This window comes from Chiroxiphia lanceolata, chromosome 12 (assembly GCF_009829145.1).
Source record: "Chiroxiphia lanceolata isolate bChiLan1 chromosome 12, bChiLan1.pri, whole genome shotgun sequence".
NCBI lineage: Eukaryota > Metazoa > Chordata > Aves > Passeriformes > Pipridae > Chiroxiphia > Chiroxiphia lanceolata.
The window spans coordinates 2,765,885-2,793,707 of NC_045648.1; the positions used below are offsets into that span (position 1 = coordinate 2,765,885).

At 48.8% G+C, this 27,823-nt stretch overlaps 1 protein-coding gene across 1 annotated transcript in view; it reads left to right on the top strand.

Annotated features, from left to right (window-relative positions):
- Window positions 1-27,823, top strand: part of IGDCC3 (immunoglobulin superfamily DCC subclass member 3) — a 97,347-nt gene that overhangs the window by 38,111 nt on the left and 31,413 nt on the right. Inside the window, exons 3-5 of the mRNA XM_032700263.1 lie at window positions 18,515-18,659; window positions 21,359-21,489; window positions 26,750-26,887. Of these exons, the coding sequence (XP_032556154.1) occupies window positions 18,515-18,659; window positions 21,359-21,489; window positions 26,750-26,887 (414 nt within the window). The remainder of the gene's footprint in view (window positions 1-18,514; window positions 18,660-21,358; window positions 21,490-26,749; window positions 26,888-27,823) is intronic.

Genomic DNA, 27,823 nt, shown 5'->3' on the forward strand with positions numbered 1-27,823 from the left:
TACGGACCTAAAGAAGTTCTGGTACATCTTGTTAAACAACAGCTTATGTGCTTTTCCCTTTCTTTTAGGCCTTAGGTGTTATATCACTCTCTGAACATCTGTGGGCATGTGTGTGCTCATCCAAGACTGCATAGACTTAACTTTTGAGCTGGCTGTATCCCTGTCCCATCCCCTGGTGGGATCCCATCTGGCCTGCACACCCAGGTTTCACACCCAGGGCAGGGAGGCAAGAAGGCAGGGAGGGTTGGACAAAGCTCAAATCTTCCCTGTTGCATCCTTGGAATGCAACCAAGGAGCACATCCTGACATGGGAAGAGGCTGCCATGGAAAGAGGCAAATGGATGTCACCTGGGAGACCCAAATCTTCATTTTTGGCACTAGCACAGACACTTATATTAATACCTGCCCACATTAGTGAAAGAACAGGTAGCAGCATGCTGTAAGTCAGGGGTCTTTGTGCAGTCTGCTGGTCTTTGCCTTCTGCTCGAGGCGTGCTTGTTTCCTCTGGAAGGGACTGGAATAGGGGTGCATATGAGGTTGGTGGCTTTGATGGCCTTGCTTGTTGACCACAGCACAGGAGCACATGGAGAGGTATCAAAAACCTAGCTTTTTTGTCCAGCTTTCTATTGCCTGTGGTGAGCTGGCCGGGGGAATTTAAAGGAATAATTTTAAGCAGAATGTTAGGGTTTTTTGGCCCCATCCACTTGCATACATGACACATTGATTGGGAAGTGCAGGCAGAGCTTCTCAGTCTTTGCTCTTTCCTTTTGGGCACACACACCATCCTTGCCAGGTTTTGGTGCTGCTGTGGTGTTGGTGACACTGTCCAGCTGCTGGTTCTGGTCTTGGTATTTGGCTCCTCTGAGGAAGTTTTCCACTAGTGATCTTACAGCCACTGGGCTTTGTGCTCTGGATGTGAATAGGTCCCTTTCAACCTTGTTTTATTCATCATCAGCAAAGCATGAAATTACAGTGGAAATGCTAATAGATTTCCTAACAACTTGCTATCTACTTTGGCGAAACAGTTATTTGTTGACTAATTAGTAAGTTAATTGTTTTATACTTCATTGAGGTCAGGTTGCTGTTTTAATGTAGAGGGAGGAGGTGTGGGCTCTTCTAAATAAGATGCTGCTTTAATGAGCAGTTACTATCATCAGTTGGGCTAAAGTGTAGGGAAATGGTATCTCCAAAGGAGATACTTGGAGCCAAAGGGTTGACCTGTCCCCAGGAGCTGGGACAAATCCTGCAGGGGTGCTTGGCTTTCTCTGAGCCCATGAGCAGGACAGGCTTCTCAGCTCCCAGAGCTGCTCACAAGCTTCGGGCACACTAATTAAAACCATTCCTGACATAAAGAAAAGCATCTTGCAGAAAGAAAGACCTCTCCTTCATGCAGTTTATGATTGAATGTACGAGTAACCTGGCCTTGGGTTCCTGGGGCATGAAGTCTTTTCACTGACTTGATTTATGTGATTTAAAAAAGAAAAAAAAGTTTCCTGCTCTCCTCCTTAGTAGCTTTCTTCCCCCTTCTAAGACCCCGTGCTCGTGGCCAGGAGAAGTTTTCTGGATTTAGAAACAACCTTTAAAAGATACCCATGTATGGATGGAAGCAGTCAGGAAAGGCTCCTCTGGGATCGTTAAGCCATACTGCTTTGGATATTTTTTAACTCTTCCTTGTTCTTCCTCTCCCTCCTCCTAATTAGGGCTTTGTTGTAATTACCTGCCTTGGCCCACCATGTCCTTTCCCAGTTAAATAACTCCGACGTTTCATGCTAGGACGGGCTGTGAATACAGATCACACCACTGCTTCCCATCCTTATCGCAGGCTTCTCACTGGGAAAAGGGCCCTTGCTCAGAGGCCACCAGGGAAGTGGGTTATAAAAGTTTTATTGGCGAGGCAGAAAGATGTTTCCAGCCTTATTGTTCCTTGGGAAATAAGAGGAGAAAAGACGGATAATGTTTTGTCACTTTATTAGATTGGGAAATCATCTATAAAGCAGAGGTGTATTTCAAACTGAGCCCCCATGTCTCTTGTTAATGCCAAGTCAGCAGCATCCAGCTGGTTGGATGGAGGGTTTGGATGATGTGGGACTTTAAAGGGGTCCTGTTTCAGTGGGATGAGAGCCCCAAAGGAGCCACATGTGTGGTGAGAAGACCAGAGCTACCAGCCTGGGCATCCTGCACTCAGCCCTTGCAGTTTCTTGCAGCAACGCAATCAAGTGCTAATATGCATCTGTGACAATCTGCAGGCTTGAAAACTCATCCTTGGGGGAAACTACCTGCCTGGTGGGTAGATGAGAGCTTGTACATGCTCAGGGTTGTTGGTAGGGCACTGAGGGAGAGCACTGAACCGTAAAACGGCCTTAAAAGTGGCAAGTCCAAGTGAAGTTATGCGACTTAAAATGTTTTATCGTGCCGTATGCCAGGGCTATTAGTCCCCTTCTGTGCTTCCATCAGGCAGCATGGCAACCAGCATTGAAGTTTTATCAGATATTAAAACCTGCTTTTGAAATTTCTCCTAGAGCAGAATGCTAAATCAACCTCTTCACGGTGATAATTCTTTTTTTTTTTTTCTTCTTCTCCTTTTGCTGTTTCCTGCCTGGCAGCTTTACCTTTGCTTCCATTTCTCTCTCTCATTTTCCATCAGCTCTATCTGTAACCATTTTGTGTTTTATTGAGCATGAATGAATGGTGATGCCTTTTAGATGAGTGATATTTTCATCTGAAGATGCTTGTTTAATATAAGCCCCTACTCAGCTGTTATCCCAGTGGTGCTTTGTGTTTACCAACAGATTATTTCAACTAGCTTGAATTTGGAAGCAAATTAATTGCATGGAGATGTTTTCTGCCCTTCTCCTACCCCAGCAAAAATTCTGCTTCCCTTCTAGTGGGGTGTTACGGACCTGAGACACCATTCAGAGGCAGTGTGAGCTGTGCAAGGGCTCCAGCTTTGCTCCTGGGGCTGAGTGTAACCTACGCTCACCATATGCTACCACCCTCCCCTTTAGGTAAATGGGGGGTGTTTCTGCCTCCCTGCAAATGATAGCAGAGACTGTAATCACTCAAGCTGCCGCCGTGTGGGTCTCGGTGCATTTGGGAGTAAAATTCTCCATCTGTGGGAATAGGTTATGAATCCAGAGTCATTAGAAAGGGTCTGAGTTTACTCTTGGTGCTATAAGCGGGAGCTCAGCTGTCAGTGACAGTGATGGATCCCCAAATACCTGCTTGTTGCAAGGCATCGCTGCCACCCCCAGAGGTTCCCTGGGCTGTGCCACAGCAGCTGGACCTGGGGATGCTGAAATGTGTCTCAGTTGTTAAAGGTTTGGGTTTTGCTTGGTCTGAGGTTTGTTTTAATGATTCCCTGGAGGTCTCTGCTGGTTGAGTTCACCCTGGGGGAGGTATGTGGCTATTTTTTGGCACTGGTGACGAGTGGTGCTCCTTTCAGGAACTGGGTTCCCATCAGTTCTCTGAAGCTGGTGACAGAGGAGAAACAAAATCCCTTCCCGAAGGCTGACTTTTCTGTTTGCACCCAGATGGAGGGGGCAGATCTTTGTGCATGCTCCAAGCCAGAGCTGAGTCCCTTCAGGGAGATCAGACCTGCATCAGACATGGTTCAGCATCCAGCCATCCCCAGGGTAGCACCCGGGAGCTTTTGGAGGCACAGCTGTGTTAGAGCAGGGAAGGAGGAAGGATTGCATATCTCCCTGGGCTGGAGATGGGCTCTCCAACACACATTTCCATGTCTTGGGAGCATTGTGCATCCCTAATCCCTTGTGGTTTGTTCTCTTCTCGATCCTCATCCAACAGCTGGCAAGGGAAGGGCTGGAGCTGAGCCTCGTGTCCTTGACAAGGTGCTCAGCCAGCCCTTTGCTGCACCAGGACAGCACTGAATTTTCCCTTGTGATCCAGTGCCGGGCTCTGCATCCTTATTCAGTCCCTAGTGTTTAGGGAAATCAGACATTCGTGGCAATAAATTTTCCTTTGGGACATGAGTCCCAAAGGGCTCCACCCTGCCAAAGCCAGCGGGGCTGCTCGTGGGCAGAGGTGCCGCTGTCGAACCTGCTCCTGAGCACTCCAGTCGACATCTCCATCCCCTCCTCTGCGCGTCCCCCGTGCACAGCAGTTTCCCGGCCGATCCGCTCCATTAGGGCATTACAGGGACATTAGTTAACGAGGCTGGTTCTGAGCGCGCCGTCCGTGTTAATCTGGGCCGTCCCCGCCGCTGCAGAATTTGCATCTGGCCGGGATTGTGCATCTCGCAGCCCAGCTGCCTGCGCTGGATGAAAAGGGCAGCGCTTCCAGCTCCCCTCGCCAACAGTTGCTGTCGCAAGATGACCGAGGGTGGCTCTCGCAGCTCCAGCCCCGCTGGACGCGGCGCTGGGCTGTGGCTCCGGGTCCGTGCCGCCTCTCACCGCTCCCTTGGCCGCCCTTCACCCGCCGAAGTTCTCGCGAGCAGGCCACGCATCTGCATTAATTTAGATGGCTTAATGTGGGGAGCTCATCAGCTTGATTTCCCCCGTGGCTCTGGGAGTCAGCTGGGGCGCCGGGGCCTCCCATTAGCGGCCCAGCCCCAGTGCCAGATGGCGGGTGATGGCTTGCGGAGGCTCCGGAGCTGACGGGCCCCATTGTGTGAGAACACAAAAGCGAGCGAGCTGGGCTGGATGTTTTTTTTCTTACTCCCTTTCTGCTTTCATTTTCCTTCAGTGCTGTCACCCTCACAGCTAATTCCTGCAGCTCTCTTTATTTATTTATTTTGTTTCGTGGTGGGGAGGGCTGTGAAGTTGCTGAAGATGTTTTCCATGAGGATGCTCCTGCCTGGTGCCATATCTCACAGACTTTGCTATCTGCTGTCTTTTACTCTGTGCCTGAATGTGCACGTGGGGTACACAGTCCCATGAGCACACACACCCACATGGAGTATTCTCTTGGACAATTTGGTCACATAAACAAGTCGTTAGGGTATCACAGTTGGTCTCCTGAGGGGCCATTATGTGCCACAAGGTTTTGTTGAGATAGATTTAATCACCATCCTGAATATTTTGGGTGTCCCAGCAGTTTTTTGGGTCTCTAACAGTCTGTGCTATGATCACCTGTTTGTTACCAAGTTGTCATCTCTCTAGTGAATGCTAGAAAAGTGCCTGTTTTGGGGTGGAAGTGTTTTTTCTGGTGAAAATGCACATTTCAGGAGGAGGGAGAGGACTGATGCCCCAGGCTTGGTCCAGGACGGTCTGAGCATCCCTGCGGGGGCACCCTGAAGATTAACCTTACAGGGCTTTGGCTCTGGTTTCCCCAGTGTGCTGGGAAAACTAGGGCAGAGCTTGAGTTCAGAGCTCAAAGTCACTAAAAATGCCTCCCTGCAACCCCTCCATTCAGGTGCAGAGTTTGACCTCTGCCTGCTCCCTAAAACCCACATTGCTTTTGCAATGCCACCACTCCTTAATATTTAGCATCACTCCAGCCCAGGCAGATTTCCACACTCATGTGTGCATCCCAAACACTTAACAAACTGGAATTAAAATGAAATTTAATGCTGTTGGGGAGCGTAGGTGCCTAAATGTTGTTAATCCTGGCATCTGGATGGGGAATGCATCCGGGAAGCAAATGAGAACAGCAAGTGCATGAGCAGGGATGGGGACAGAGGAGTCCCAAGTAGTTGCAGGTCTGTCTGTCTATCCCATCACTGAGAGTCTTTGAAGGCAAATAGTGATATTTAAATTTGGATTGTGTGGCTACTTGAGAGTCCAGCCTGCCCTCTAACTCTTCCTCCTTCAGCAGGAGGTGCAGCACTGAGCCCTTCTCCAGGCTGGGCATCAGGTGCTGGGTTTCTTTTCAGCATCTCCTGTTGTCTTTTGTCCGTGATGCCGAATTTTGCTGCCAGGGGTTGTCTGGTAGGATAGGTGGAGATAAGTGGAGGACGCAGGGGCTTGGTGCATTTGCAGAGGGCTTAGGTGGTGGGAGTCACAGGAGAATCTGTATCTCCTCATCAGGGAACCACTGCTTTGGGAGTCTGGCAGCCTGCCCACCTGACCTTCAGGATGCACAAACACAGGCAGAAGCACAAACCTTTGGGTAAAATATTTTCAGATTCCGCAGTAGGAAATAACGCAGGCTCTTCCCACCTCTTCTCCTCCCAACAAATCGATAGAGCCCCTCCTTGTAGCCCTGCAAGCTGATAGTTATCCCATCTGGGAGCATCCCTCAGGAATTACGTTCTTCAAAGGCTTCCTGAGCCTCACGGCCCTCGCCTCATGTTACCCAGGATTTCTCATTGTATCCTGTTCCCATAAACAGTCTTTGCAAAGAGAGGACAGACACCACCTGAGGTGACTGGTGTTTATCTAACCCATGATAAAAAAGCAAAAAAAAAAAAATCTGAAGCATATATCTGAATGCCTTAGCAAAGTGCTCCAAGCTGAAATTTTATTTTTCTTGACTGTTTGTTTTAACAGTTCCCCACAGAAAGGAATTGGGTGTTTCTCCTTGCCAGTAAGAGATGCATATGCAAAATTTTGTATTTGGTTGTGGCACAGGACAGAGGTTGGATGATGGCACATCACAATTCGTGGGTACAGTGAGGTTGTCTTTCTACCACACAGAAACCTGCTCTTGTAAACCGTCTGCAGAAATGACGCCAGTGCAGCCCAACGTGGTGAGGCTGTGGGTGCAATAAAGTGCAGAGCCATGTGACAACCTCTCAAGAACTCAATGTGTCTCCTCTTCCTGACAGTTTGCTTCCCTGACGTGATGCTCTGGGATGGTTTAGTGCTGGTGGTGATTGCACAGGCAGTGTTGTCCCACCAGCCACCACTTCCCGGCAAGTGCCCGTGAGGATGTGCTGAGCCAGGAGCAGCACCACGGGGTGACGGGAGTGTTGTCTCCTTGACCCACCACTCTTCTTCTGCCACCTCTTTTCAACAAATCCTCAGAGGTAATGAGTTTAATTTGATAAAGCAGGCCCGGGGTGAGGTGTCACAGTGGGTTTGGAAGATAAGCCTCTCCGCTTCTTATCAACAAGAAGCCAGTGCTCCCTGGAGAGCTGTGTTTTCTGGAATGTGTCCCTGCTCCGTGGGTTCAGTGATGGTCTGGTGATAGTGAGGGAGATAAAGATGGTGAGATTGGTGGTAACTGTGGTATTACTTCCTTCCTCTGCTTGACCATCCTCCACATCCTTCTTATCTTTAACCATTCTCCTGTGTCCTCGCTTGTGTTTGTCTGTCAGGATGGTGACGTATCTCCTGGTCATATTTAGGATGCTGTGAGGTGCAGAGGCAGGAGAGGGGACTTGCTGTGGGTGCAGAGATGCTTTTGGATAGAGGGGCTGCTTCACATGGACCCGGCATGGAATGTAAGCTCTCACCTTGTTGTGGGAGTGAGTATCTGGCTCACGGAATCCAGCCTGTGTTACCACCTGTGCTGTATTATAGAATCATAGAATCCTAAAATGGCTTGGGTTGGAAGGGACCTTAAAGATCATCTACTTCCAACCCCTTTGCATGGGCAGGGGCACCTTCTACTAGACCAGGTTGCTCCAAGCACCATCCAACCCTGGCTGCCCCAGGGATGGGGCAGCCACAGCTTCTCTGGGCAACCTGTGCCAGGGCCTCCCCACCCTCCCAGGGAAGAGTTTCTTCCTATCATACGTTCATACGTACACACCCCACTGTGTGTACACTGACAGGCGATGCTGGGGTACAGCCCCAAGTAGAACCATCACAGTGGAGGCGCAGCAAAGGAGTTAACACTCGCTGGCTCGTGCACAGAAACACAATCCCCGTCTCCTCCGAGCTCCCGGAGAGAAATCGGTGAAAACATCAAACCGCACGTCCTGTACCGTGGGGCCGATTCGCCGGAGCTCTGAACTTTCTCTTTGAGGTGGTAATGGCTTGGCTGGCAGCCAGGAGCGGCAGCCGCCAACGGAAAGCGGGGACTTCCAGAGATAAGCTATTTTCAGCCAACGGGGCTTCTCGCCACGAAATAAATAGAAAAAAAGGACGAGCTCTACGTCTGCGGTCATGTGTCCCGCTTTCGTGGATTTGGCCTATTTTCTGAAGAATGGCTGTAATTCAGCTTGAATTTCTCCTGGATTGCTGCCAGCCAAATAGGAAGCTGTTGCTATTGCCAAGGAGCGAACAGGAGTTTATATATGTAACTCAGCCACAGGGATGGGATGACAGCTAACGGCTTAGCTGCTGCTAGGAGGAAAAGCAGACCTGGCAGGAACCTGGATTTTCTCAGGATCACGGTGGTTCAGTCCTTCCTACGTCTTTTATAGTAACACCTTCAATCGGGATTGGACGACGTTGGAACACAATATCCATGCTCAACACCAAGGAACAGAAGCAGAGGAGCTTTCAGCATTTGGGAAATCCACCTGTATTTGAGTGAAAATCAGAGTTAAAATGGACAGAAAGCAGCTTTAAAGCAGTCCTTTGTAATGCTAACTCTGTGCCCCACTTGTTACAGGTCTATGCTGCGATCCTTTGGTCTCTTCTCTCTCCTTCCCTTGTGCACAGGAGAGACTGTGTTTTTCTCTTGCAATGGTGTGAGGCAGCTCCTCTGCATCAGGAGATGGAAATCCAGCTTTTTGTGATTGCTTTTCTGTTTGTGTAACTTTTTTAGTCAGCGTGTGTGCCATTCCCACCTCTATTTCATTCCTTAATAAAGAAGGGGAGCAGTTTATCATGCTCGGCACAGAGTATGGACGTGGTGAAAGACAGACTGTTCTGAAGGATTTGAACTTAATTTCCATCGGACAGAGAGACCGTTGTTTGGGGTACTCCCACAGCCGCCTTTCCCCGTGCTCTGGCTGCCGTGGGCCCACAGGGAGCCTTTGCTTTGTGTCTTTAGGCAGCTCTTCCCCCTGTCTGGACTGTGTGTGCTGGGAGCTCTGCAAGTCTGTGATGTTTTAGAGTCTGAGGGATACAGCTGGGACTCAGACCTGCTGTGTGATGGGACACGACGCAGAGGTGTGTCTGGGTACCACAGAGTCCATCATCTCTGCCTGTTCTGTCACAAAGGCCAGATTGTCTCTCTGTGCTGTGCTTGGGTTTTTGCCAAGATACTTCGTGCCACATGTTGGACCACCAGATTTCACAGAATCACAGAATATGCCGAGTTGGAAGGGACCCACAAGGATCATCAAGTCCAACCCTTAGCCGTGCACAGGCTCATCCCCAAGAGTCACACCATGTGCCCAAGAGTATTGTCCAAGCACCTCTTGAACTCTGTCAGCCTTAGTGCTGTGACCACTGCCCTGGGGAGCCTGTTCAGTGCCCAACCACCCTCTGGGGGAAGAACCTTTCTAATATCCAGCCTAAACCTCCCCTGACACAGCTCCAGGACCTTCCCTCGGGTCCTGTCACTGGTCACCACAGAGAAGAGATCAGTGTCTGCCTTGTCCTTCCTCTCACAAGGAGATTTGAGAAAGACATCACCTTGGAGGCTGTTTCACCTCTTCCAGGCAGTCCCCAGCTGCTGCCCAAGGGAATATCTCAGTCTGTCCAGCAGGCAGCACAGTGCATGGGCAGAATGGGCTGTAGCTCAGTTTTCCATGGACTTCCCAGCCATGCAGGAGCAGCGTGGTGACCGTGGCTCAGCAGCACTGAGCACTCACTGAGCTCCCTTGCCCAGGCAAAGGTCTGACCGTGGCAGGGCTGACCCTGCTGCAGCAGAAGGGAAAATGAAGAGTGAATTACTGGCACTGGGGCTGTTTGCTGTTGGCCCGATAAAAATGGCACCTTGCCCAAGTCTTCTATAAATCACAGGTTCCATTCGGAAAGGAGTTTTCTGTGGTAATTAATGAGCCAGTATAAAGACATTAAATGGAGAATGTGTAGTGATAGAAAGGCTTGTCATTCACTGAGCCATCTTCCCCCATGTGAATAACCACGAGGGAACAAAGGCCAAACTCCTTATAGACTGAAGTGCACTATCTCTGATAGCTGGGAATGAAGTAATTCTCTGAAAATAACAAAGGCGCAGTGAAATACATTAGTAAACTAATTACAAGAGAGCTGGTAAAAACAGATGCTGAAAATTTAAAGCTATTACTGGAATGATTGCTGGCAGAAAAATGGGGGCTGACAACAAAAAATTAAAAAATGCATCTCATTTAAAATTCATTAGCCTGTAAATCAGGACAGCTCCCTGTCTGAGAGCGAGGCTGATGGCATTTCCGTGGGCAGTCGTGATGAAAAGCTTCCTTGCCTTCACCTTTTTTTCTGGATTCCACTGGTGCCTCCGGAGATGCCGAAACAAAGTGCGCGCTCGTTGGTGAGCACAGAAAAGCAGGGAAGCCGCTGGCTTTGCTCAGGGAGGTCTGAGCAGGGATGGTTCTACCCAGAGGTGTTGCGAGGGCTGCGGTGGAGCAGGATAACGCCTCGTGCTTGGTTGGCTCGCTGCCTCTCCGAGCTGATAAAAAGCAGGATTGCTCGTCCAGGCTCGATATCGGAAGGAGTTGGCTGCAAACAAAGTGGTCCAGGGCCAAAACCAGCTGTGTGGGAGCTTCCTCTTGTACGGTCTCCATCAATATTTGGGAGAGAGATGGAAAACATCGTTATTGTGCAACAAATCAAAATGGTAACTATGTAATTTGTCTTAATTGTGTGTGTCGGAGTAGGAAAAACACGAGGAGCTCCGGATGGGAATCTGGCAGGAGAGACCTGCCTGCTGGCAGTGTGCTGCATGCTTTGCTCTGCCCTCCCCGAGCCAGCCTCTCCCAGAGGCTTGCGGACAGCTTGCCCTTCATTTTCTCATTGTTTCAGGGGTCTGCAGGGGCACTTCAGTGGGATAAATCATCGGCATTTTGCAAAGAGCAAACATGTGCTTCGGAGGAAAGTCCTGAAGAAGCTGTTGCTGTGGATGCAACAGGAGGGAGCATCTTCTTGTGATGCTGGAAGGTGCCCTGCTTTGGGGTGGGGGAGCCTTGTGTGATGCTGGGGTTTCTTAAAAAGTCACCCCACAAAACCAGAGGAGCCCTTTGTGGTGACTTGCACCTCTGTGCAGGTGTCACAGCAGCCAGTGTTGCCTGGCCAGGATCACCCTGGTGCTGGAGCACTGTGCTGTTGACAGATAACCTCCTCCTGCACTGCAGAATCACCAGCCCCATGTGCAGCCTGCCCTGGCAAATTAAGAGTTGTTTATGACATTTAATACTCCCCCTTCCCTCCAGCAGCAGGGCGGCAGGACCACAGGTTTGCCTTCACAAATGGTTGCCTCAGGATACACTAAATGCTGTCACGAGCCAGGGAGCAATTTCGTCTTGAAAAATTACTGCAATAGAGCTCCCTGATAAAGGTCTCTCCCAGCAATGCCTCCCTCTTCACCAGAAACTTCTTCTCTCCCTGAAACCAATTTGAGAGCGCTAAAGGGGCTGTTTATTAGTCAATTCCCCTGCAAAACAAGAGGGTGCTGGAAGATGAATAACCACCCTGGGCTGCCTGTCGTGCTGCTCTGCGTAGCAGGTGACACAGTGGGATGCTGCTGCCTGCTCTGAGCATGGAGGGAAGTGGTAAATTTGATCCATGGGATTGCCAAGATCCATCTTTCAAAGTGGTTTATAAGGAGCAGCGTTGCCTCGTGTGTAAAGCGCGCCATTGGTACTCCAGGGGTGATGTTGGATTTGGGTTGTGACCATGGGTGTCATTTTTTGCCTGCCTCTAAAGTGACCAATAGGTTTATTGGAAATGTCTGAGGATGCCCTGGTGGCTCCCATCGAGGGCATTAGTGCCAATGCACCAGAACTCATTGCTCTTTCTTCCAGGCTGGGATGATTTCTGGCTGCAGCCACATTGCAGGAGGTCTTGGATCTGAGCAGGCAACATTTGGGTAGTGCTGCTGCACGAGGGAGAGCGTGGTGAAGGCTAGATGCTCTCAGGGGTTTGTTCTGGCATTGGCAGCTCTGTCCCCCCAGGTCATGACAACAACTGTGATAGGGTGTTGGATGTTGGGGACACTCCCTGGCATGCTGTACTGGGACAGCGTGGGCACAGTCTCTCTCCGGCAGAGCAGCATTTTGTGAGTTTTATAGAAATTGTGAGATTTTTCAGTATAAAACAGCCTTTGGGGTGTATAGCTCCTGTTCTTTTCCATGCATGATGCAGAGGCTGCTTTTATCCAGACAAAAATCTTTCCCACTCACGGGAGAGTACCCCTGCATCAGCAACTGATGGTGCTGTAGTTATTTTTCCAATAAGTGAGCTATAATCAATACCATGAATATGCTAAATGTTCTTTAGGACTGGGAGATGGGCTTGGAGGTGTGTGATCGTGCAGGAAAGGCTGGGTGTGTTGGTGATGTGGAACACATTCAGTGGAGCCTCAGGAAGAGGAGTGGATCTGCAGCACAGGCATTCAAAGATTTTCCAGGTGCCACAACAAGTCCCTGCAGGGACTTTTCCAGAGAGAACCCATTGTCCTCCTCCCAGCCCTGGTCCTTTGCTTGTGCAGGGCAGGTAGAGCAACCAGGGACCCCTGAGGATGTTTCCTCCAACCCCTGCTCTGCGTGCAGTGGAGATGTGTTCATTACTTTCACAGGATATTTATCATCCCCACACAGAACCGGCCCCCACAGGGCTCTGTGCTTTTTTCTGCTTCTCAAAGCAGCAAAACCAACAGTAAATCATGGGTCAGCAGCGCCCGTCGGGGCTGTTCATTGCTGTGAGGCGGGGAGGTGACCTGGGCTGGATTTGGCTCACAGACATCTCACATGTTATGCAAAAAATTGAGAAACCATAGTCCCAGATCAGGCAGCAATTTGCCTCCTGGTGGACTTGAGTCATAAGGTAGTAGATTTTTTTTTTAACTCTCGTAAAATATCTGTTGCATGTTCCCTTCTGTGGGCAGCTGCTGTGTCCCACTGCGAGGCATTATCTTGGTTGTCTCTCTTTCATCCCTGTCCCAGGGGTGTAGGACAAGGGAAAACAACAGGCCGGGTGGAGACAGACTTTGTTCCTCAACCAGAGAAGTCCATCTGATGGGATATCTTCTCAACCTTGTTTAAATTATTCCACTCAACTTGGATTGCATGTGAAAACTAGAGACATGAGGATACAAAATGCAGAGAGGGCAGAGAGCCTGGGTCATCCTCCATCCCTGCTCTGAGTGATCCTGTCAGCTCCAGGGGGAGAAAACAACAGCCAAAGCAAAAGAGGAATGAGCATTTATTTGCAAATATTCCAAATAAAAAGTGTGCAAGACTGACCTTCTTTCCCTGTTTATCTGTACACAGAGCGAGGTTGGGTTGTCCTCCCTCTCTCATCTCACTGTGTGTTTTGGTTCCTCTTAAATGAGCTGCATTCCTCCAAAAGGTTTTCCTTGCTTCAAACTCTCCTGAGTCTTGCAGCCCATTTTCTTTTGAGATCTGAGGCCCAGACTGACAATAGAGATTTGGGATTTTCCCCTGCTATGATTAGTGGGCAGGGGCAGAGAGGATTTTCTTCTGTGCTGGGAGTGGCACGGCTGCTCTTTAATATTTTCCCTCCTTTTCCAAAGCTGAGAGAAAGGCGATTTTTCTTCCCTTTAGATGTGAGCAGAGGGCCCCGCTCCTGCTACTCCTGGAGAATTAAATAGATAAATGGGCGGCGCTGTTGTTCACGCTTCACTATGCACAAAGCAACTTGCATTCAAAATTGGGCTCATGGCAGTTCAGCAACAACCTCGCACAAAAGCGTCATTAGACACGCAGGGCCGGCTCGCAGGCGCAGAGGCTGCTCTGCAGCTGGAGTAGCCACCGGGCTGGCGTGAAGTGGGCTTTTATTTTAGCTTCATAAAAATGCAATTTTTAAAATTTAAAGGAAAAAAAAAATGTAGGGAAAGAAGATGCGGTGTCTTTTTTCTGTGAGGCTTGGGAAGGCGCCGCTGTTGGAAGGCAGGTGGGAGAGAGGAGAGGATGGGATTTGTGGTGTCCATACGCCCCCCATCTTTTGTGCTGGCTCTTTCTTGCAGGAGAATCCTCCATTTCCAGAGTGTGGAAGGGACAAATGAGGGACCTGTGTCTGCAGAGCCTTCAACTGCTGACTTCTTTGAAAATATTCCCTGGCTGTTTACTAACTTAATGGTGAAGGTCTCCCAAGCCAAGAGGGAATGGAAAATTTAATCCCTCTGCTTGCCTTGGCACTGGTGGCTCGCAGGGAAAACATTTGGAAAGGAGTTAGGTGCTCAGTAAATCTCACAGATTGTGAAGGTTGGATCTGCTGGAGCTCTCAGCCTGATTTGAGAGTGGTTCAAGTTTGGGTTTAATTGACGTGGTGGTCGTGTTTTAGAAACAACCCTGACTTCTGGTTACCTGAGGGGAAATTCAATTTTTTTAATAAATAGGGAAATTCAGTATGAAAATCAACAGCTGTCACCATCATTGGGGTAAAGCCAATCTTGGAAGGGGTCTACTTGCCCGTGGCTTGTTCTCTTGCACTGGGCAAATCACTTGCCTCCCAGATTTTCACTTTCCTCAGCTGTAAAGGAGCTAACAAAGCCTACCCTTGGCAGGGGCATCTGGAGGCCCAGGTACTGGAGACACATCTCATAAAGCTCTTCTTCCTTATACCGTGTTAACTTTGAGGCATTTTAAGGTTTGAATTAAACAGGTTGGTGGCAGAAACGTGAAGAAAGGGTCTTCACTTGAGGGCTGCTGTTTGTGGACTGTGTGTCATCCATGGTGGTGAGGATGGTCGGCCGTCCCCAGCATCCTTCTGTGTTAGAACCAGCCTGGGTCTCTGTTTCCCCATAAGTAATTTAAAATCAAAAGGCAACGTGATAGCAGAACTAGCTGGGCTTCCCAAAAGCTCTCCTAACACCAAGCTTGGCACTGAACTTTTCAAGTCTTCCTCCTCTCCTTGTGCCTGCACAATGTTTGCGTTTTAATGATTCTAAAGGCCTGGGATTTGCTTTGACATACCAAGTTAATGTTTTCTTTTTCTATATCAAATCTGGGTCAATCTCTGGCTTAACACTGATGCTGTACTGAGCAAAAAAGGATTGGCCACTAATGGTTTCAATTTAGTTTTTTATGGAGTAGAGAAAATTTCACTCAATACTTATTTTCATTTTTATTCAGTTGGCCTTTCCACAGGGTCTGTTGGGATGGAGAGAGTGTTTGTGCTTTGATTAGAGCAGACCCCAGAATGAAACCTCTGTGAATATGGATGAGCATAAGAGCTCACCTGCACTGCCTCCATAGAATGTGTCATCAGGGACTGTGTCCCAGTGGGGGTTAGGTGGTGGATGATCCTAAGCATGGGGTTCTCTTTAGGGAAGAGCCTCACCTCTGATCAAATCTCCTCCTAGCTGAGGATCCTATAACATGAGGGAAGAAGGGATGAAGAGTAACTCCTCTACCTCATGTGTCAGTGTGGCTGTAGACAGCTCAATCTGAACCTAGCCTTGGCCAACATCTTTTGGGAGGAGGCTCTCCCATGCCTGCAGTGTAGGAAGACTGCCAGGACCATTCCTCATCTGCTGTGAGCCCTTGTTTTTTCTCCCTGCCCTGTGCCAATCTCTGTGTACCGTGGCCATATCCCGGAGAGGTGGAAGCAAAAGCACCAAGACACCACGGCTTGGAGTGTCAGTGTGGAGCAATGAGTGTGCTTGTGATTTATGTTGTTTTTATGGCTTGATGACACCTGGAGATGGCAGAGGGAAGTTTGATGGGAACAGGGTGGCATTCACCCCCTCTGATGATGGTGAAAAGGGCCTGGGGCAGCACCAGTCCTGCCATTGGCACGTGGATGCTGTCTTGCTGGATAGCGGAGACCGCGGGCAGATGGATTAGAGAGAGCCTCCCCTCTTAGGAGCTCGCCGGTGAACATTGTGATTGCATGTATTTATTTTTAAAATTATTATGGCCATTAGCATAGAAATGAGCTGCAGCTCCCTGGCTGCTGGCCAACCCCACCCGGGCTGGCGCAGCTCCTCTCCATGGCAGCTGGAACAATAGTGCCCGGCGGATAACAGAGGTCCTGGCTCTTGCTGAGGAAAGATAAGTGACAAACAGGAGCAAAGCACTCTGCTCCATGAGTTTGTTACAATCAGTTGGGAGGCATATAAAAACCTCACCTGGGTCAGCAGAGACTTAGCCCCTCCAAGCAATGCCCTGTAAAGCAGTTGAGTTCCTATCCCTCTCCTCTCCTTCCACCCAGTGATTTATTCCCAGGCTGAAAACACCAGCTAATCACTTACGTGGAAGTTTTGTTGCTGTTTTACAAGGGATACTCCAAAAGTCTTTTGTTTCTGCAACTGTAAATAAACTCCTAAGCCTGTTTTAAAAATAGCATTTTGTAGCTCAGTGCATGAATTTTTAATGCATCTTCTGCAAACCAGCTGGTCTTGGCAAGGGTCACAGTGTTTCCTAGGCATTTAACATAAAACTGTGCTTCAAAGCCACATTATAGGGTCGTTGAAGAGTAATATTTTACTTAACATCCTCATAACTGAATTATTTATAACTTGCCATGTTTTATTCATGATAAATATTAATACTGGTTTCTTTAAGAGTAGAGGTTATTGCTGCAGTTTTACCTATAAGAGGTGATATTATTGAAATAAAGGAACGGCGGTGAATTCTGTAGCCAGCAGAGCAAAGTCTGTGCTGGGGCTGTTCTCATTCACACCTCCCTCTTCTTATCAACCCCGTCAGCCACCGAAAAACCTCAGCACTGAGCAAGTGTACATTTGAAAGGAATTTTCCTGCAGGCATTTGAATCCCTCTTTTTTTTTTCTTTATTAAAGAGCTTTGCATCATTCTCATTAATTCTCGGATTCATTTTTTGGTGAGGGTTCATATGCTTTGGCTGCAAGACGCTCACCCTGGCCTGGGTCTCCCTCCAGGCTTCCTTGAGCTCTCCTGCTGCAAGCACCCCTGGGTCCCCCATTTTTTGAAGCATCCCTTGTCACCTTGGAAGAGGGATCACCTGGTATGGGAGACCCCCCCAGCAGTCTTCGGGCTCCTTCTCACATGGCTGAGTGCTTTGGGACATGATCAGTCTCATTTCAAGGCTAAATTTATGTGAATTGGGTAAATTGCCATTGCACCATTGGGCTCCATCCTTTACCAGAGAGGATAATTGCATTAGCTTTCATCTTGGGAAAGGGAAATACAATTTTCTCTGATCTTTCGCCTTGTGCTGGTGTGTTCCCATCTGGCCGGAGCATCGCGCAGCCACCCCTGATCCTGCTCCCATCGATGCATCCCGACGTGGGGCTGGCTGCCCATCCCACCCTCATGGCTACAAACCCATCCCAACCCTACGGCCGTGCGGGACCAGGGCTTTGCTCCGTGTTGCTCCATCAGCTTAACAAATCTGCCGTCAGAGGGTGGAGAGCAGTGGTTGCGGGAGCAGCGCAGGTTAATGCAACACATATTTAATGTATGATTGCTAATGGCCATCTCCCATCTGCCTGAGCCCAACTGCAGTTTGCAGATGAATGATTAAGCTGCCCTGACACACAGGCAGCTTGTACCTTAGCAGAGCTACAGTCATTACACTTGATGCATGTAAAAGGGGATGAGGCTTTCTTGATTGGGAGAAGGGTGTCATCGGGTTGGGGCAGTGAAGCAGAATCTCTCTTGGACTTTATTTTCTAGGATAATGTGAGAGATCTCCCCGTGGATGCAGCACTTTAAATGAATCATGAGCTAAAGAACCACTGGGATGTTTATTAGCTTCGAATATGTTTATTGCGGAGTCAACAGGCAGCACCTTCCAATTAATTAATAGTAATAATTATGGTATTATTTATGTAGCTCTAACAGCGTACCAGAGTCTTTCCACATGATGGTTACAGCTGTGGCTGTGCTGGAGCAGGCTGGTGTGTATTTATCCTGCGTGGTTGGGGTGTGTCATTTGCTGCTGGGTGGTCCCAACCCCAGAAGCCTTGCTTTGCTGAGCTCTTGGCAGCTGCTCTCTCTGTCAGCTGAACCCTGTTGCTCCACATGGAAGAGATGTGGCTGTTCCTTCTGCAGTGCTGGAAGGCAGAGCATGCAATGAACGGGAGCACCTGCAAACAGAGATGGAAATCAAGGGCTGTAGGTTTTACCAGGCTGTTGGGGAGCTCTCCTGGTCAAGGTAGTTAAACAAAGTGAGTTCAGGAATCAAGCTGTGCACATCAGAAGGATATTTACAATGTACCTAAGACACTGGCAGCAACTTAAAGAATCTACGTCTCTTTTCTGATGTAGGTCCAAAACCTGCTCAAGCTGTTGAGAATGACCTCTGATACATGCCAGTGCAGTGGCTGTGTATCTTGCTGCTCCCATAGACCTCACTGAGGACCACGTGGGTCATGGAACATGGCCTCCTGTTCTGGTTGTGCAGAGGAAGGCACATATCAAGAACTTGCCACTAGTCTTGTTTGTCCACGCAGAAGGTTAAGCTGCAAACCAGGCTTCTGCTCTTGCATTACAATCCCATTTGCTAGCTCTGGGAAATCGGGGTGTTTCTAGGTCATGTGAAGTTGTTGACATCTTCCAATTGTGCATCTCTCTTCACATGTGAATAATTTTGTCTCTCCTTTTGTCTTCCAGCGATGTCCGACTTCCACATCCACCCTCAGAACGCAGTGGTGGAGGAAGGTGGTGTAGCAAGATTCCAGTGCCAGATCCATGGCTTGCCTGAGCCGGTCATCCTATGGCATAAGAACAGCATGCCGGTCAACACAGACAACGAAAGGTAGGACATGTCCAAGCCATGTGCTGCTGGCCTTTCTCCAGGTGCAAGAGAGTGGCCAGGCTTGCTATTGCTTTCACAGTTGTGCTCAGAGACAACTAACCTGGGCTGAGGGTCTTGACCAGTGTTTCTGCCATGGAAGACTCTTTCCCTTAATGTTGTGGCTTTTCTGGGCTCCCTCTGACCAAACACCATGCAGAAGTACTGGCATCTCCCAGGAGAGGTGGATAAAGCCCATTAGCTGATTTTGAAGATCTTGCACTGATCCTCTATGATCAACCCTCCTTCAGATTTGTTTTCCAGCTTGAAGAACCTGCCCAGCAGTCCTCAAAGAGCTGAATAGCTTTGGCATCCATCACCCCTCCGTGGCTCCATTTTATGTAACTCATTCTGAGCCAGATCCATGACTTAGGACCTTCCGTGTACTGAACTCTTGCAAGTGCTGAATTACACTGTGGCTATTAGACTTTCCTTCCCAGGTGGACTCCCTTGTGTGTGGCAACTGCAGAGAGCATTCCATGGAACCATGAGCTGCCATATCCCAAGCAGTTCTCCTAAAGAGAAACTCCAGCTGCCCCCCTTCCCGACCTAGACCCAGAGCAGCACGTCGCCGCTTCCTGTGTTTGACAGGCTCTCCCTTCGCGTCGGAAACATCCCTCATCAGGGTTTGATCCTCAGAGCGGGGTGGGACAGGTGGCAGGAAACGTGTACTCTGTGCCAGCAGCCTCCAAGAATCCCAGCTGGAGCTCGGGAGCCGCACACCCGATGGCGGGAGACAATCGGTCACCGCACACCTCGATCGCGGATTGACGCCCGTGCCTTGGGAACAGGCAAAACCAGGAAGCTGTAAATACTTTCCTGAAAGCCCCTATTCTTAAAAATGTCAGTTCTGCAGCCGAACGTGTTTGGGTTCTTTGGAGGCAGGAGAAAACACGAGGGCTGGAACAATGCCTGACCTTTTCAGCGTGGTGGTGAACTTACAGTAGAAGGACCCAAGAGGCCCAAATCTGCTGTGGAAAACTGCAACTGTCAGGTTTTGTTTTTCCTTGCGTTTTTCATCTGAGTTTTTTTTAGCCCAGCACAGGGTTGATTTGTTAAGCTTGATCTCCTCTGAAGGATTCTTACTCATACAGGTGCTTAGCTGGGGATGTGGTAGAGCAGGATGACTGATCTGAGGTGGCATCAGCAGAAGTAAGGGTCAGAGAACAGGGCCTGATGCCTTGTGGTATCCTGATGAGATGTAGCAGGACAGATTAAGTCCTCCATGCATCATTGATCCTTTGCATTTGATCCCAGGGACACAGGTGTGGAGATGGTCAGAGATGTGGCAGGGACTTGAATGTGACTGGGACTTCTTTTCTCCAAGGCTGAGTAACCCCAAGGCTGAGGAGCTCCAAGACCAAGAAGTCAAGACTTTTCTCCAACCCAGAGAGCTCCAAGCTGATCTCATCCCTGCTGGTTCTCCTCCAGGACAGGGACCTTGCCCAAGCCCTAGGGCACATGGGCTAGGAGCAGTTTCGCTACATTTGTGTCCCAGTTTTGAACAGATTTAGCTTTTTGTAGGAGTAAAGTTACTGGGGAGGTTTTTTATTGTCAGCTCAGTAGATTAATCTCTGACACCAGAACCTGGGTGATGAGAGTTGCTTCTCTAACTGAATTGGATTTCTGCATTAATCACGCCTGGTGCATTTCTGCGTATAAAGTGTATATAAATTTGTATGCCGAGTCTTGCACTCGGAGGCTTTGAAGGCAGGATAATAGCTTTGGAATTGAATCTTCTAATGCTGTGGGCAGATTGTTAACAAAAACGAGGGCTTCTTGTGGTATAATTCATCCAAAACAATGGGCATTTTAAAGTCCCAGAGAGATTGCAATCAACTTCGGGCTGTGTAAAACTGATTGCTGTCACACCGACACGGAGCTGCACGTTTGGAACCCGGCACAGGGAGCAGGTTATAGGCACTTAACCATATGCTGATATGGAAAAGATATTCTGCATCTTCCAGACGGAAATGGATTATTAACTCATCACGGTGTAATGGCTTACTACCAGCCAATTTAAACACGTGGTTGCCAAGCAACCTGTAATGTATGTGTACATGTATGTGTGTATGCATGCGTGATTTAAATGTACCCGTGTTTTAAAGATATGAAATATTTATTGATGTTTACATTTGCCCGCTCAATGTTTATTTTAAACACGCCTTTTCATGCCTGTGAGGTTTCAAGCTCATGTGGATTTGAGAGCTGGACCTGGAGTGGGGAATGTGGAGCACAGACTTCTCCTGATGCTTGTCCATGGTCTCTGTGCTGCAGCTGATGAGTGATAATTCCCGTGTCATGATAAATCCCATGTCACCTGTGTTCATGTGAAAATGCACTGCCAGAGCTTTTCCACAGGTTAAATAGGAAGCATTTACTTTGCAGCCTCCCAGCAAAAGTCATAATTTCTCAAGGATGCAGCAGGAGATAAAGAAAGGGAACATACCCCCCTTAAAGAAGACCAGAGGCTCATGTATCCATAAAAGTACTGATGCAGTGACAGGCGTGGGCTCGGCCTGCGGGGGCCGCATCCCTTGGTGTGTTGGCACCTCCGCACTGGGATGTGGGAGCCAGCCTGCCTCACCTGGATGGGAGTGCAGCCTGCTGTCACATCGTGCCCTGCTTTGCAAGCTTTTGTTTCTGCTTTTCTCCTCCCACAGGTACACACTGCTTCCCAAGGGGGTTCTCCAGATAACGGGACTGAGAGCAGAAGACAGTGGGATATTTCACTGCGTTGCCACCAATATCGCTAATGTGAAGTTCAGCCGGGAGGCCCGACTCACCGTGTCAGGTTAGTACCAGCTACACTGTCCTGGCTGCCTCTCTCTCTTCTTTCTCTGCTGCTGTTCTGAACCAGGACAGTTTAGGAGAGCTGCAGGCTGACAGCACTGAGAGGCATTCCTCTGTCCGGTCGTAACACCTCCTGTGTTCTGGATTGTTATTAGTTCCTGCCAGATCAGTCTGTTTGATAGCAGATAAATCTGTCTCTTTGCCTGTAAATTAGTGCCAGTTTCTGGAGAGAAGGAGGACAGTGAGAAAATTGAGTTACAGCAGCTTTACATTAAATAAATTCTTTTGGAAATATGGACGATTCATCATTTCCTTATGGGACCCGCCCACTCTGGAAGTAATTGCAGCACACAGGGTGATCAATTCTTTATCTAATGAGGGAATTGTAGGCTATTAGCATTGCATGGACTGAAGCAGCCTAACCTTCCTTTGGAAGATGAGAAGGAGAAACCCTGAGCACCCCAGGCTGAGTTTTGACTTGGTTCTTTATCCGCATTTGAAGTCAGTGAATGAAATAGGTTTTCACCTCAGAAAGCTTCAGCTGAGGAAATACTGGTTCCTTATGGTCTCCTCCCGGCAAAAAAGGCCAAAATCACATACTTACTGTTTGGCTTCTTGCTGCCCAAGGTGGGGTGTGACGATCAAGCAGCCAGAAGTGAATGACACCTTTGTGCCCTGTTAGAAATGCCTTTCATCTGTTCAACATCCTTGTATGAAAACAGGACAGCTTCCTTCTCCTGGATGTCAGGGCACTTGGGGGTTACCTTCAGGGAAGATAAAAGTGCCAAAGAAGTAGTCACTGCAAATTGTGGCTGTGTCCTGCTGGCATGGTGGACTCTGAGATACAGGACTCCAAGTCAGAATCCCCCTAAGATTCTGGGTACCCACTGTGCTCCCCTGTGACAACAGTGGTGATACATCCGTGGCTCTCTAGTGGGGGACATTCCAAATTCCCTGTGGAAATGTAGATTACATCTTTGGAGATAAGAGGCAAGGGAAGTCTGTGCAGGGCTGGTTGGGTATGTGCTTCTCTTTGAGCTTTTTTTGTGTGCAGTAAAAGGTCTTTCCCTTGAGCTGCAATCCTCCTGTCCATCAGATAAACATAATTACTGATACCCAGGCTTGTCAGCCTACAGTCACATCTCACAGCTCCCCATCACCCTCCAAAACGCTGCCTGGCCAGTGGTTCTGGAGCAGAGACTTAACACCTGTACTGAGTGTCAGATGAGCCTCTGCCAGCAGTGAAAAAGCTGCACGTGTGAAATGGGGTGAAGCTGAGGGAAGAGTGATGCTGTGTGTATCAGCTCTGACGGGCAAAGAAAGCAGGTTAACTGGTTCTGAAAGACCTGGGAGCTTTTGGTGCCTGTTACTTATCTGTTTTCTTGATCTATTTGAACAGTAGCCACGTGGAGGGAAAAAAGAACAGTAAATTATCGACGTGGTGAAGTTCTTTGTGTCAGTTTACTGGCCTGGGTTATTATTTCTCGCAGGGCAGAAAGCACTAGTTGTTCTCATCTGACCATCCCTCATTTCAGATGGATATTTTCCAGGTTTCCTGTCTGTGAAACATTTGTGGTTTTTTTCTCTTCCTTAAAGCAGTTGGGTGATGGATACAGGCACCATGTATAAGTGTCTGTTGAAGGGTTTGGATCATGCTTCAATGCCTGCATGTCAGCAGAGCTGCTGTAATGGGACATTTGCATGAAAAACCCATTGCACTGGGTTAAACCTGCATGGAAAAGGTTTGTGCTCTGTGGTGTTTGCTAAGAGCACACAAATATCTGTTAGACCAGGGCAGCAGGTATGTGTTAGCATGTGAACCCCAGGCTTTGGCACAGCAGCAGAGGCTGTGGTGAACCACAGAGGTGGCACAGAGACGTTGTTTCACTGGTGTGGGTGTTGTGTCAGCAAATACTGAGCTAATGCAAGGGGTGCTGTGCATGTGGAGTTTGGCATGGTGGGGTAACCAGTATTCTTGCAAATCTTTGTGTCACCTCCCACTTGTGTCACGGGGTGAAGGGAATGGTTCTCTCTGCTCTTCATCAAGGCAGGAGGGCTCCCTATTTTCCTAACAGGGCAGCAACTTCAGCCATTGCTTCGCTCAGAGAGAAGCACTAAGTCTGCCTGCCTGGGGTTTCCAGGGGGAAACTGGGGAGAGAAGAGGAAGAGGATGAAGATGGGCTCTGGAAGGCTGTGTGCCCTGCAGGGCACTGCCACACCCTGACTGGAGGGGAAGCGGAGGGTGGCTGCCTGCGAGGATTGAAGGAGCCTGCTCGAAGTGCCTTCCCTCCTCTCCCTGGTTGCAGGGCTGCCGGCAGCGAGCGGCACGGGGATGTCTTCCAGTCCTGCTGATTGATTATTTTCAAGTGCCTGCTTAGCAGAGCTGCTCCCGAGGGGCTGCCTGCCTCTCTGCGCTGACACCTTCCCAGTGTGAGCTGCATCTCTCTCTGCTGCTGTCCTTTTGATCAAGATCTGGCAGGCGACGCTCCCGTCCCTGCTGGAGTGCCTGTCACTGCTGGCGGTGCCGGGGACCTCCCAGTCCTCACCTCGATTGCTGCTGGTGGAGTCCCTGGGGACCACGGGCATCATTAGAGACTTTTTCCCTTTCAGAATAAATCCCTCCTGCGCTGCCCTGACCCCTGTTGTGCTCCAGCAGCGCTCCCCTGCCACGAGTCCCTTGTTTTGTCACCCCTTCCTCCCCAGCCCTGCATCAAAGGGCTGTTCTGGTTGTAGAAGGAAACCTCCTCCTTGATGGTGGGGCATGGTCGGCCCCTGTGCATGGTGCTGATGTCTGACTGCAGCATCCCTGCTGGATCACTGTCCCATCTGCCCCTGGAGCTGGCACTGTCATGGGCACTGGGCTCAGCAGCAAAGCTACAGGATCATTCCATGGCCTTTGAAGGAGAAGGTGAGCAGCAGTGCCACTTCCAGAGCTGGGCAGGGTTTGCCCAGACTCAGGGAACTGAACCCACACCCCAAAACCTGAATGTCTGCTTAGGACTCAGAGTATAAATCAGAGTGAGATTATTAAAATACTCTATTGTCAGCATATAGTGTGTTTTATAAATTCTGCTTTGATCTCAGCTCCCATTTGCTGATATTCTTGGGTGACCTTGGACAATGCATTTAATTTCTCTGTGTTTTGAAATATTGAAATCGCTATATAATATGCTGATAATACTGTATTATTCTAAGCGTGAACATTTAGTATTGTGATTTAGAACAATAAATCTACATGGGTTTTAAAGGCACTCCGAGGTACTGAGGGGAAGGGATTGTTTTTCGGATCTCTTGGGGTTAACCAGCCGGTCATATGAATTTATTGTGCATTCTGGTTCTCATCAAAAAATCTGCATTTTATGGCTTGCAGTGAAATGCATTTAGTGAGAAAGTCAGCTCTTAAGTCACACTGACACGGTGATTTTTCTTGGATTTTGCCCATTCACACACGAGCTCGGAGTCACTTTATCGCTCCCTGTTTAGCTCCTGTAGGAACAATTAACGGACGAGGTGCTCTGATCCATGTTTGCCCTTGGACTGCTGTGAAATCCCCCTGCTACACCCTGACTCCAGCCCCTGAGCTGCTGAGAAATGATAACACTCAGAAGTGCAGGAAGAAAAGAATGTTTTTCTTGGAGAAAAGCCCCTGCAGATATTTTTTGGTGGATCACTTCTCTTTAACAAGCTTTTTGGACATTGGAAAGTCCACAGAGAGGAGTCAGTGTGGGATGATCCCTACGGCAGAGCCCAGCCAAGGGCTGTACTCCCCAGCCCTCCCTGTGCCCCTCTCCTGCTCAGGGGCACACAACCAGCACAAGTATTTCTCTCCACAGGTGTACAGAGCTTTCTTGCCAGCAGCAGCTGTCAGGTTGATGGAATTCCTTAAACACTGCTTGACCTCAGCATTTCTGGAGTGTAACCCGGCTCTCATTGGAGATGGGGAGAAAGACTAATGCAGAGGTTTTCAGTGTTCCTGTTTGCTGATGGAGAACTGAGATTATCCATTGGTTTTGCTCCTCTCTTGTTCCCAACAAATGGGAGTAAAGGCTACAGGGACATTTGGCCCAGGGATAAGGCACTTTTTAGGGACTCAGAAGATTTGGGTTCAGCTGTGGTATTTCTGACACAGGATGGTGGTTTTGTCCCATACTCTTGTCCTGTCTAGTGAAAAGTCCTGTGCCTGGATTTTATTTTATTATAAGTCTGTGCATCATCTTGTGTGATGGCTTTCCTTCTTGGTTGCTGCCACTTGGTGCTACTGTAGTGCAAATAAATGATTAGTGATTGTGTTGTGAGCAGTGAATGTGTCACAATTAGAGAAATGGGATGCATCCTCTCCGTGCAGGAAAATGGCAGGGAAATGACAACCCCATGGGCTGCAGTCATCAGCAGAGCATCACCTCTCAAAAAGATCCTCAGCAGGAGTCAGGGACTGGCACCTGCATCACTCTGTGTCCCAGGACAGGGCTTTTGGAGCAAATGACAGCCAGCAGCAAGAGAGGCTGCTCACAGAGACAGATTTAGGCATTGTGGACTGCATGGATTACTTTATGGCTTGAGATGCTGAAAGATAGAGCAATTCCTTCATTTATTTGCATTCCTGCTGTCTTGTATCTTATGTCCTCCCTATATACCATGGCTTTCTGCACATCTGCTCTCTGCAGTTCACAGTGCAGTCCCTTCTTTACTCTGCTGATATCCCTGTGTTAACAGGGCTGTTTGTGGTTGGTCAGTTGGCTCAGGGGTTTCCCCAGGAATATCAATGCACACTTAAAACATGTTCACAGTGACTGTCATGCAAACATCATGCTCCTTTTGTTTCAGGTGCATCTCAGGTTTATTGAGGATTACACCAGCCACATCATTTAGAGTCCTAGAGTGGTTTGGGTTGGAAGGGACCTTAAAGATGATCTTGTTCCAACCGCCTGTCCTGGGCAGGGACACCTTCCACTATCCCAGGTTGCTCCAACCCCCATCCGACCTGGCCTTGGACGCATCCAGGGGTGGGGTAGCCACAGCTTCTCTGGGCAACTTGTGCCAGTGCCTCACCACCTTCACAGCAAAGAATTTCTTATGTATGTCTAACCTAAATTTCCCTTCTTTCAGTTTGATCTCATTACTCCTTGTCCTTTCACTGCACTTCCTGATGGAAGAGGATGTGTGCTTAGAAGAGATGTACTTAAAGGATGCGTGAAGTCCTCGATGTTTCCTTTAAACAAGAGATAATCAGATGCCTTTTAACAATGATTCTGTCCTTGCAGGCTCCCACTCCACCGTTTACAAGGACCCCATGATTCTCGTGGGGCCGGAGAACCTCACGCTGACAGTGCACCAGACAGCAGTGCTGGAGTGCATCGCCACGGGCAACCCCCGGCCCATCGTCTCCTGGAGCCGCCTCGGTAAGCCCTGGGGTCACTGGGATTTCCTCCTGCTCCTCCTCCCCATAGCCATCATGTGGGAAATAGGTAGATGCCACCGACTATTTTATACAACAAGCGATTCACCCTCTCCCTTCCCGCTAAAGCTAATTGTAGGCTTGAAGTGCTTTTTATCCTCATGTCTACACTGGTTTTTCTCTCTGCCAAGATCCTGTTTTCAGCTGTTAGAGAAGTGGGTTGGTTAAACCTGTAAATGTTTCTTGAAAGGTGATAATTTTATCTTTTCTCAAGTGACAGCATCTTCTGCTGCTGCATCAAAAACATCACCACTGTTGGCCTAGAGAAGGAAAATCATACACAAACATATTTCACGTAAAAAGAGACTTGAAAGAAACTTGCTACCTGTTCAGGGAGTTTTAAAACCATTTTGAGGGAAAGAGAGTGTTTAAAGTAGTGCGTCTGAAGCTCTGAAAAAACAAATGGGGTCCATGATATGTTTTTAAATCAGCATGGAAACCAGAGATAGTGTCAGATGGCATCACGCAAGCGATGAAGAGCAAAGGGCTGTGTTTCTCCAAGGGTTGTTTTAGGTTCTAACTTTGTGATAATAGCTTGGAAACTGTCTTACTCAGAGCAACACTTCCATTGCCCTGCAGAAACCTGTGCTGAGCAAAGAGCTGATGGATTTTGCTTTGTCTTCCAGAGCTTGTAACTCTGCCTGTGCGCGTGGTATTGGGTTGGGTTCACTTAGTGTTTCCCAAGCCCTTGCCGTCCACAAGTGATGTTGTTTTTGGGATGCTCATCTCCCCTTGTTCCCCAAGGTGGCTGTGAAGCACGAACAGGGGTAATTCTGTCTTGTGCTGCAGTGCTGGATGTGGGACTTCACCTCTGTGGCTCTCCAAGGGCCAGGGTCCAGCTCATGGGCAGGGTGACTTCCCACTCCAGACTCGTCTGACA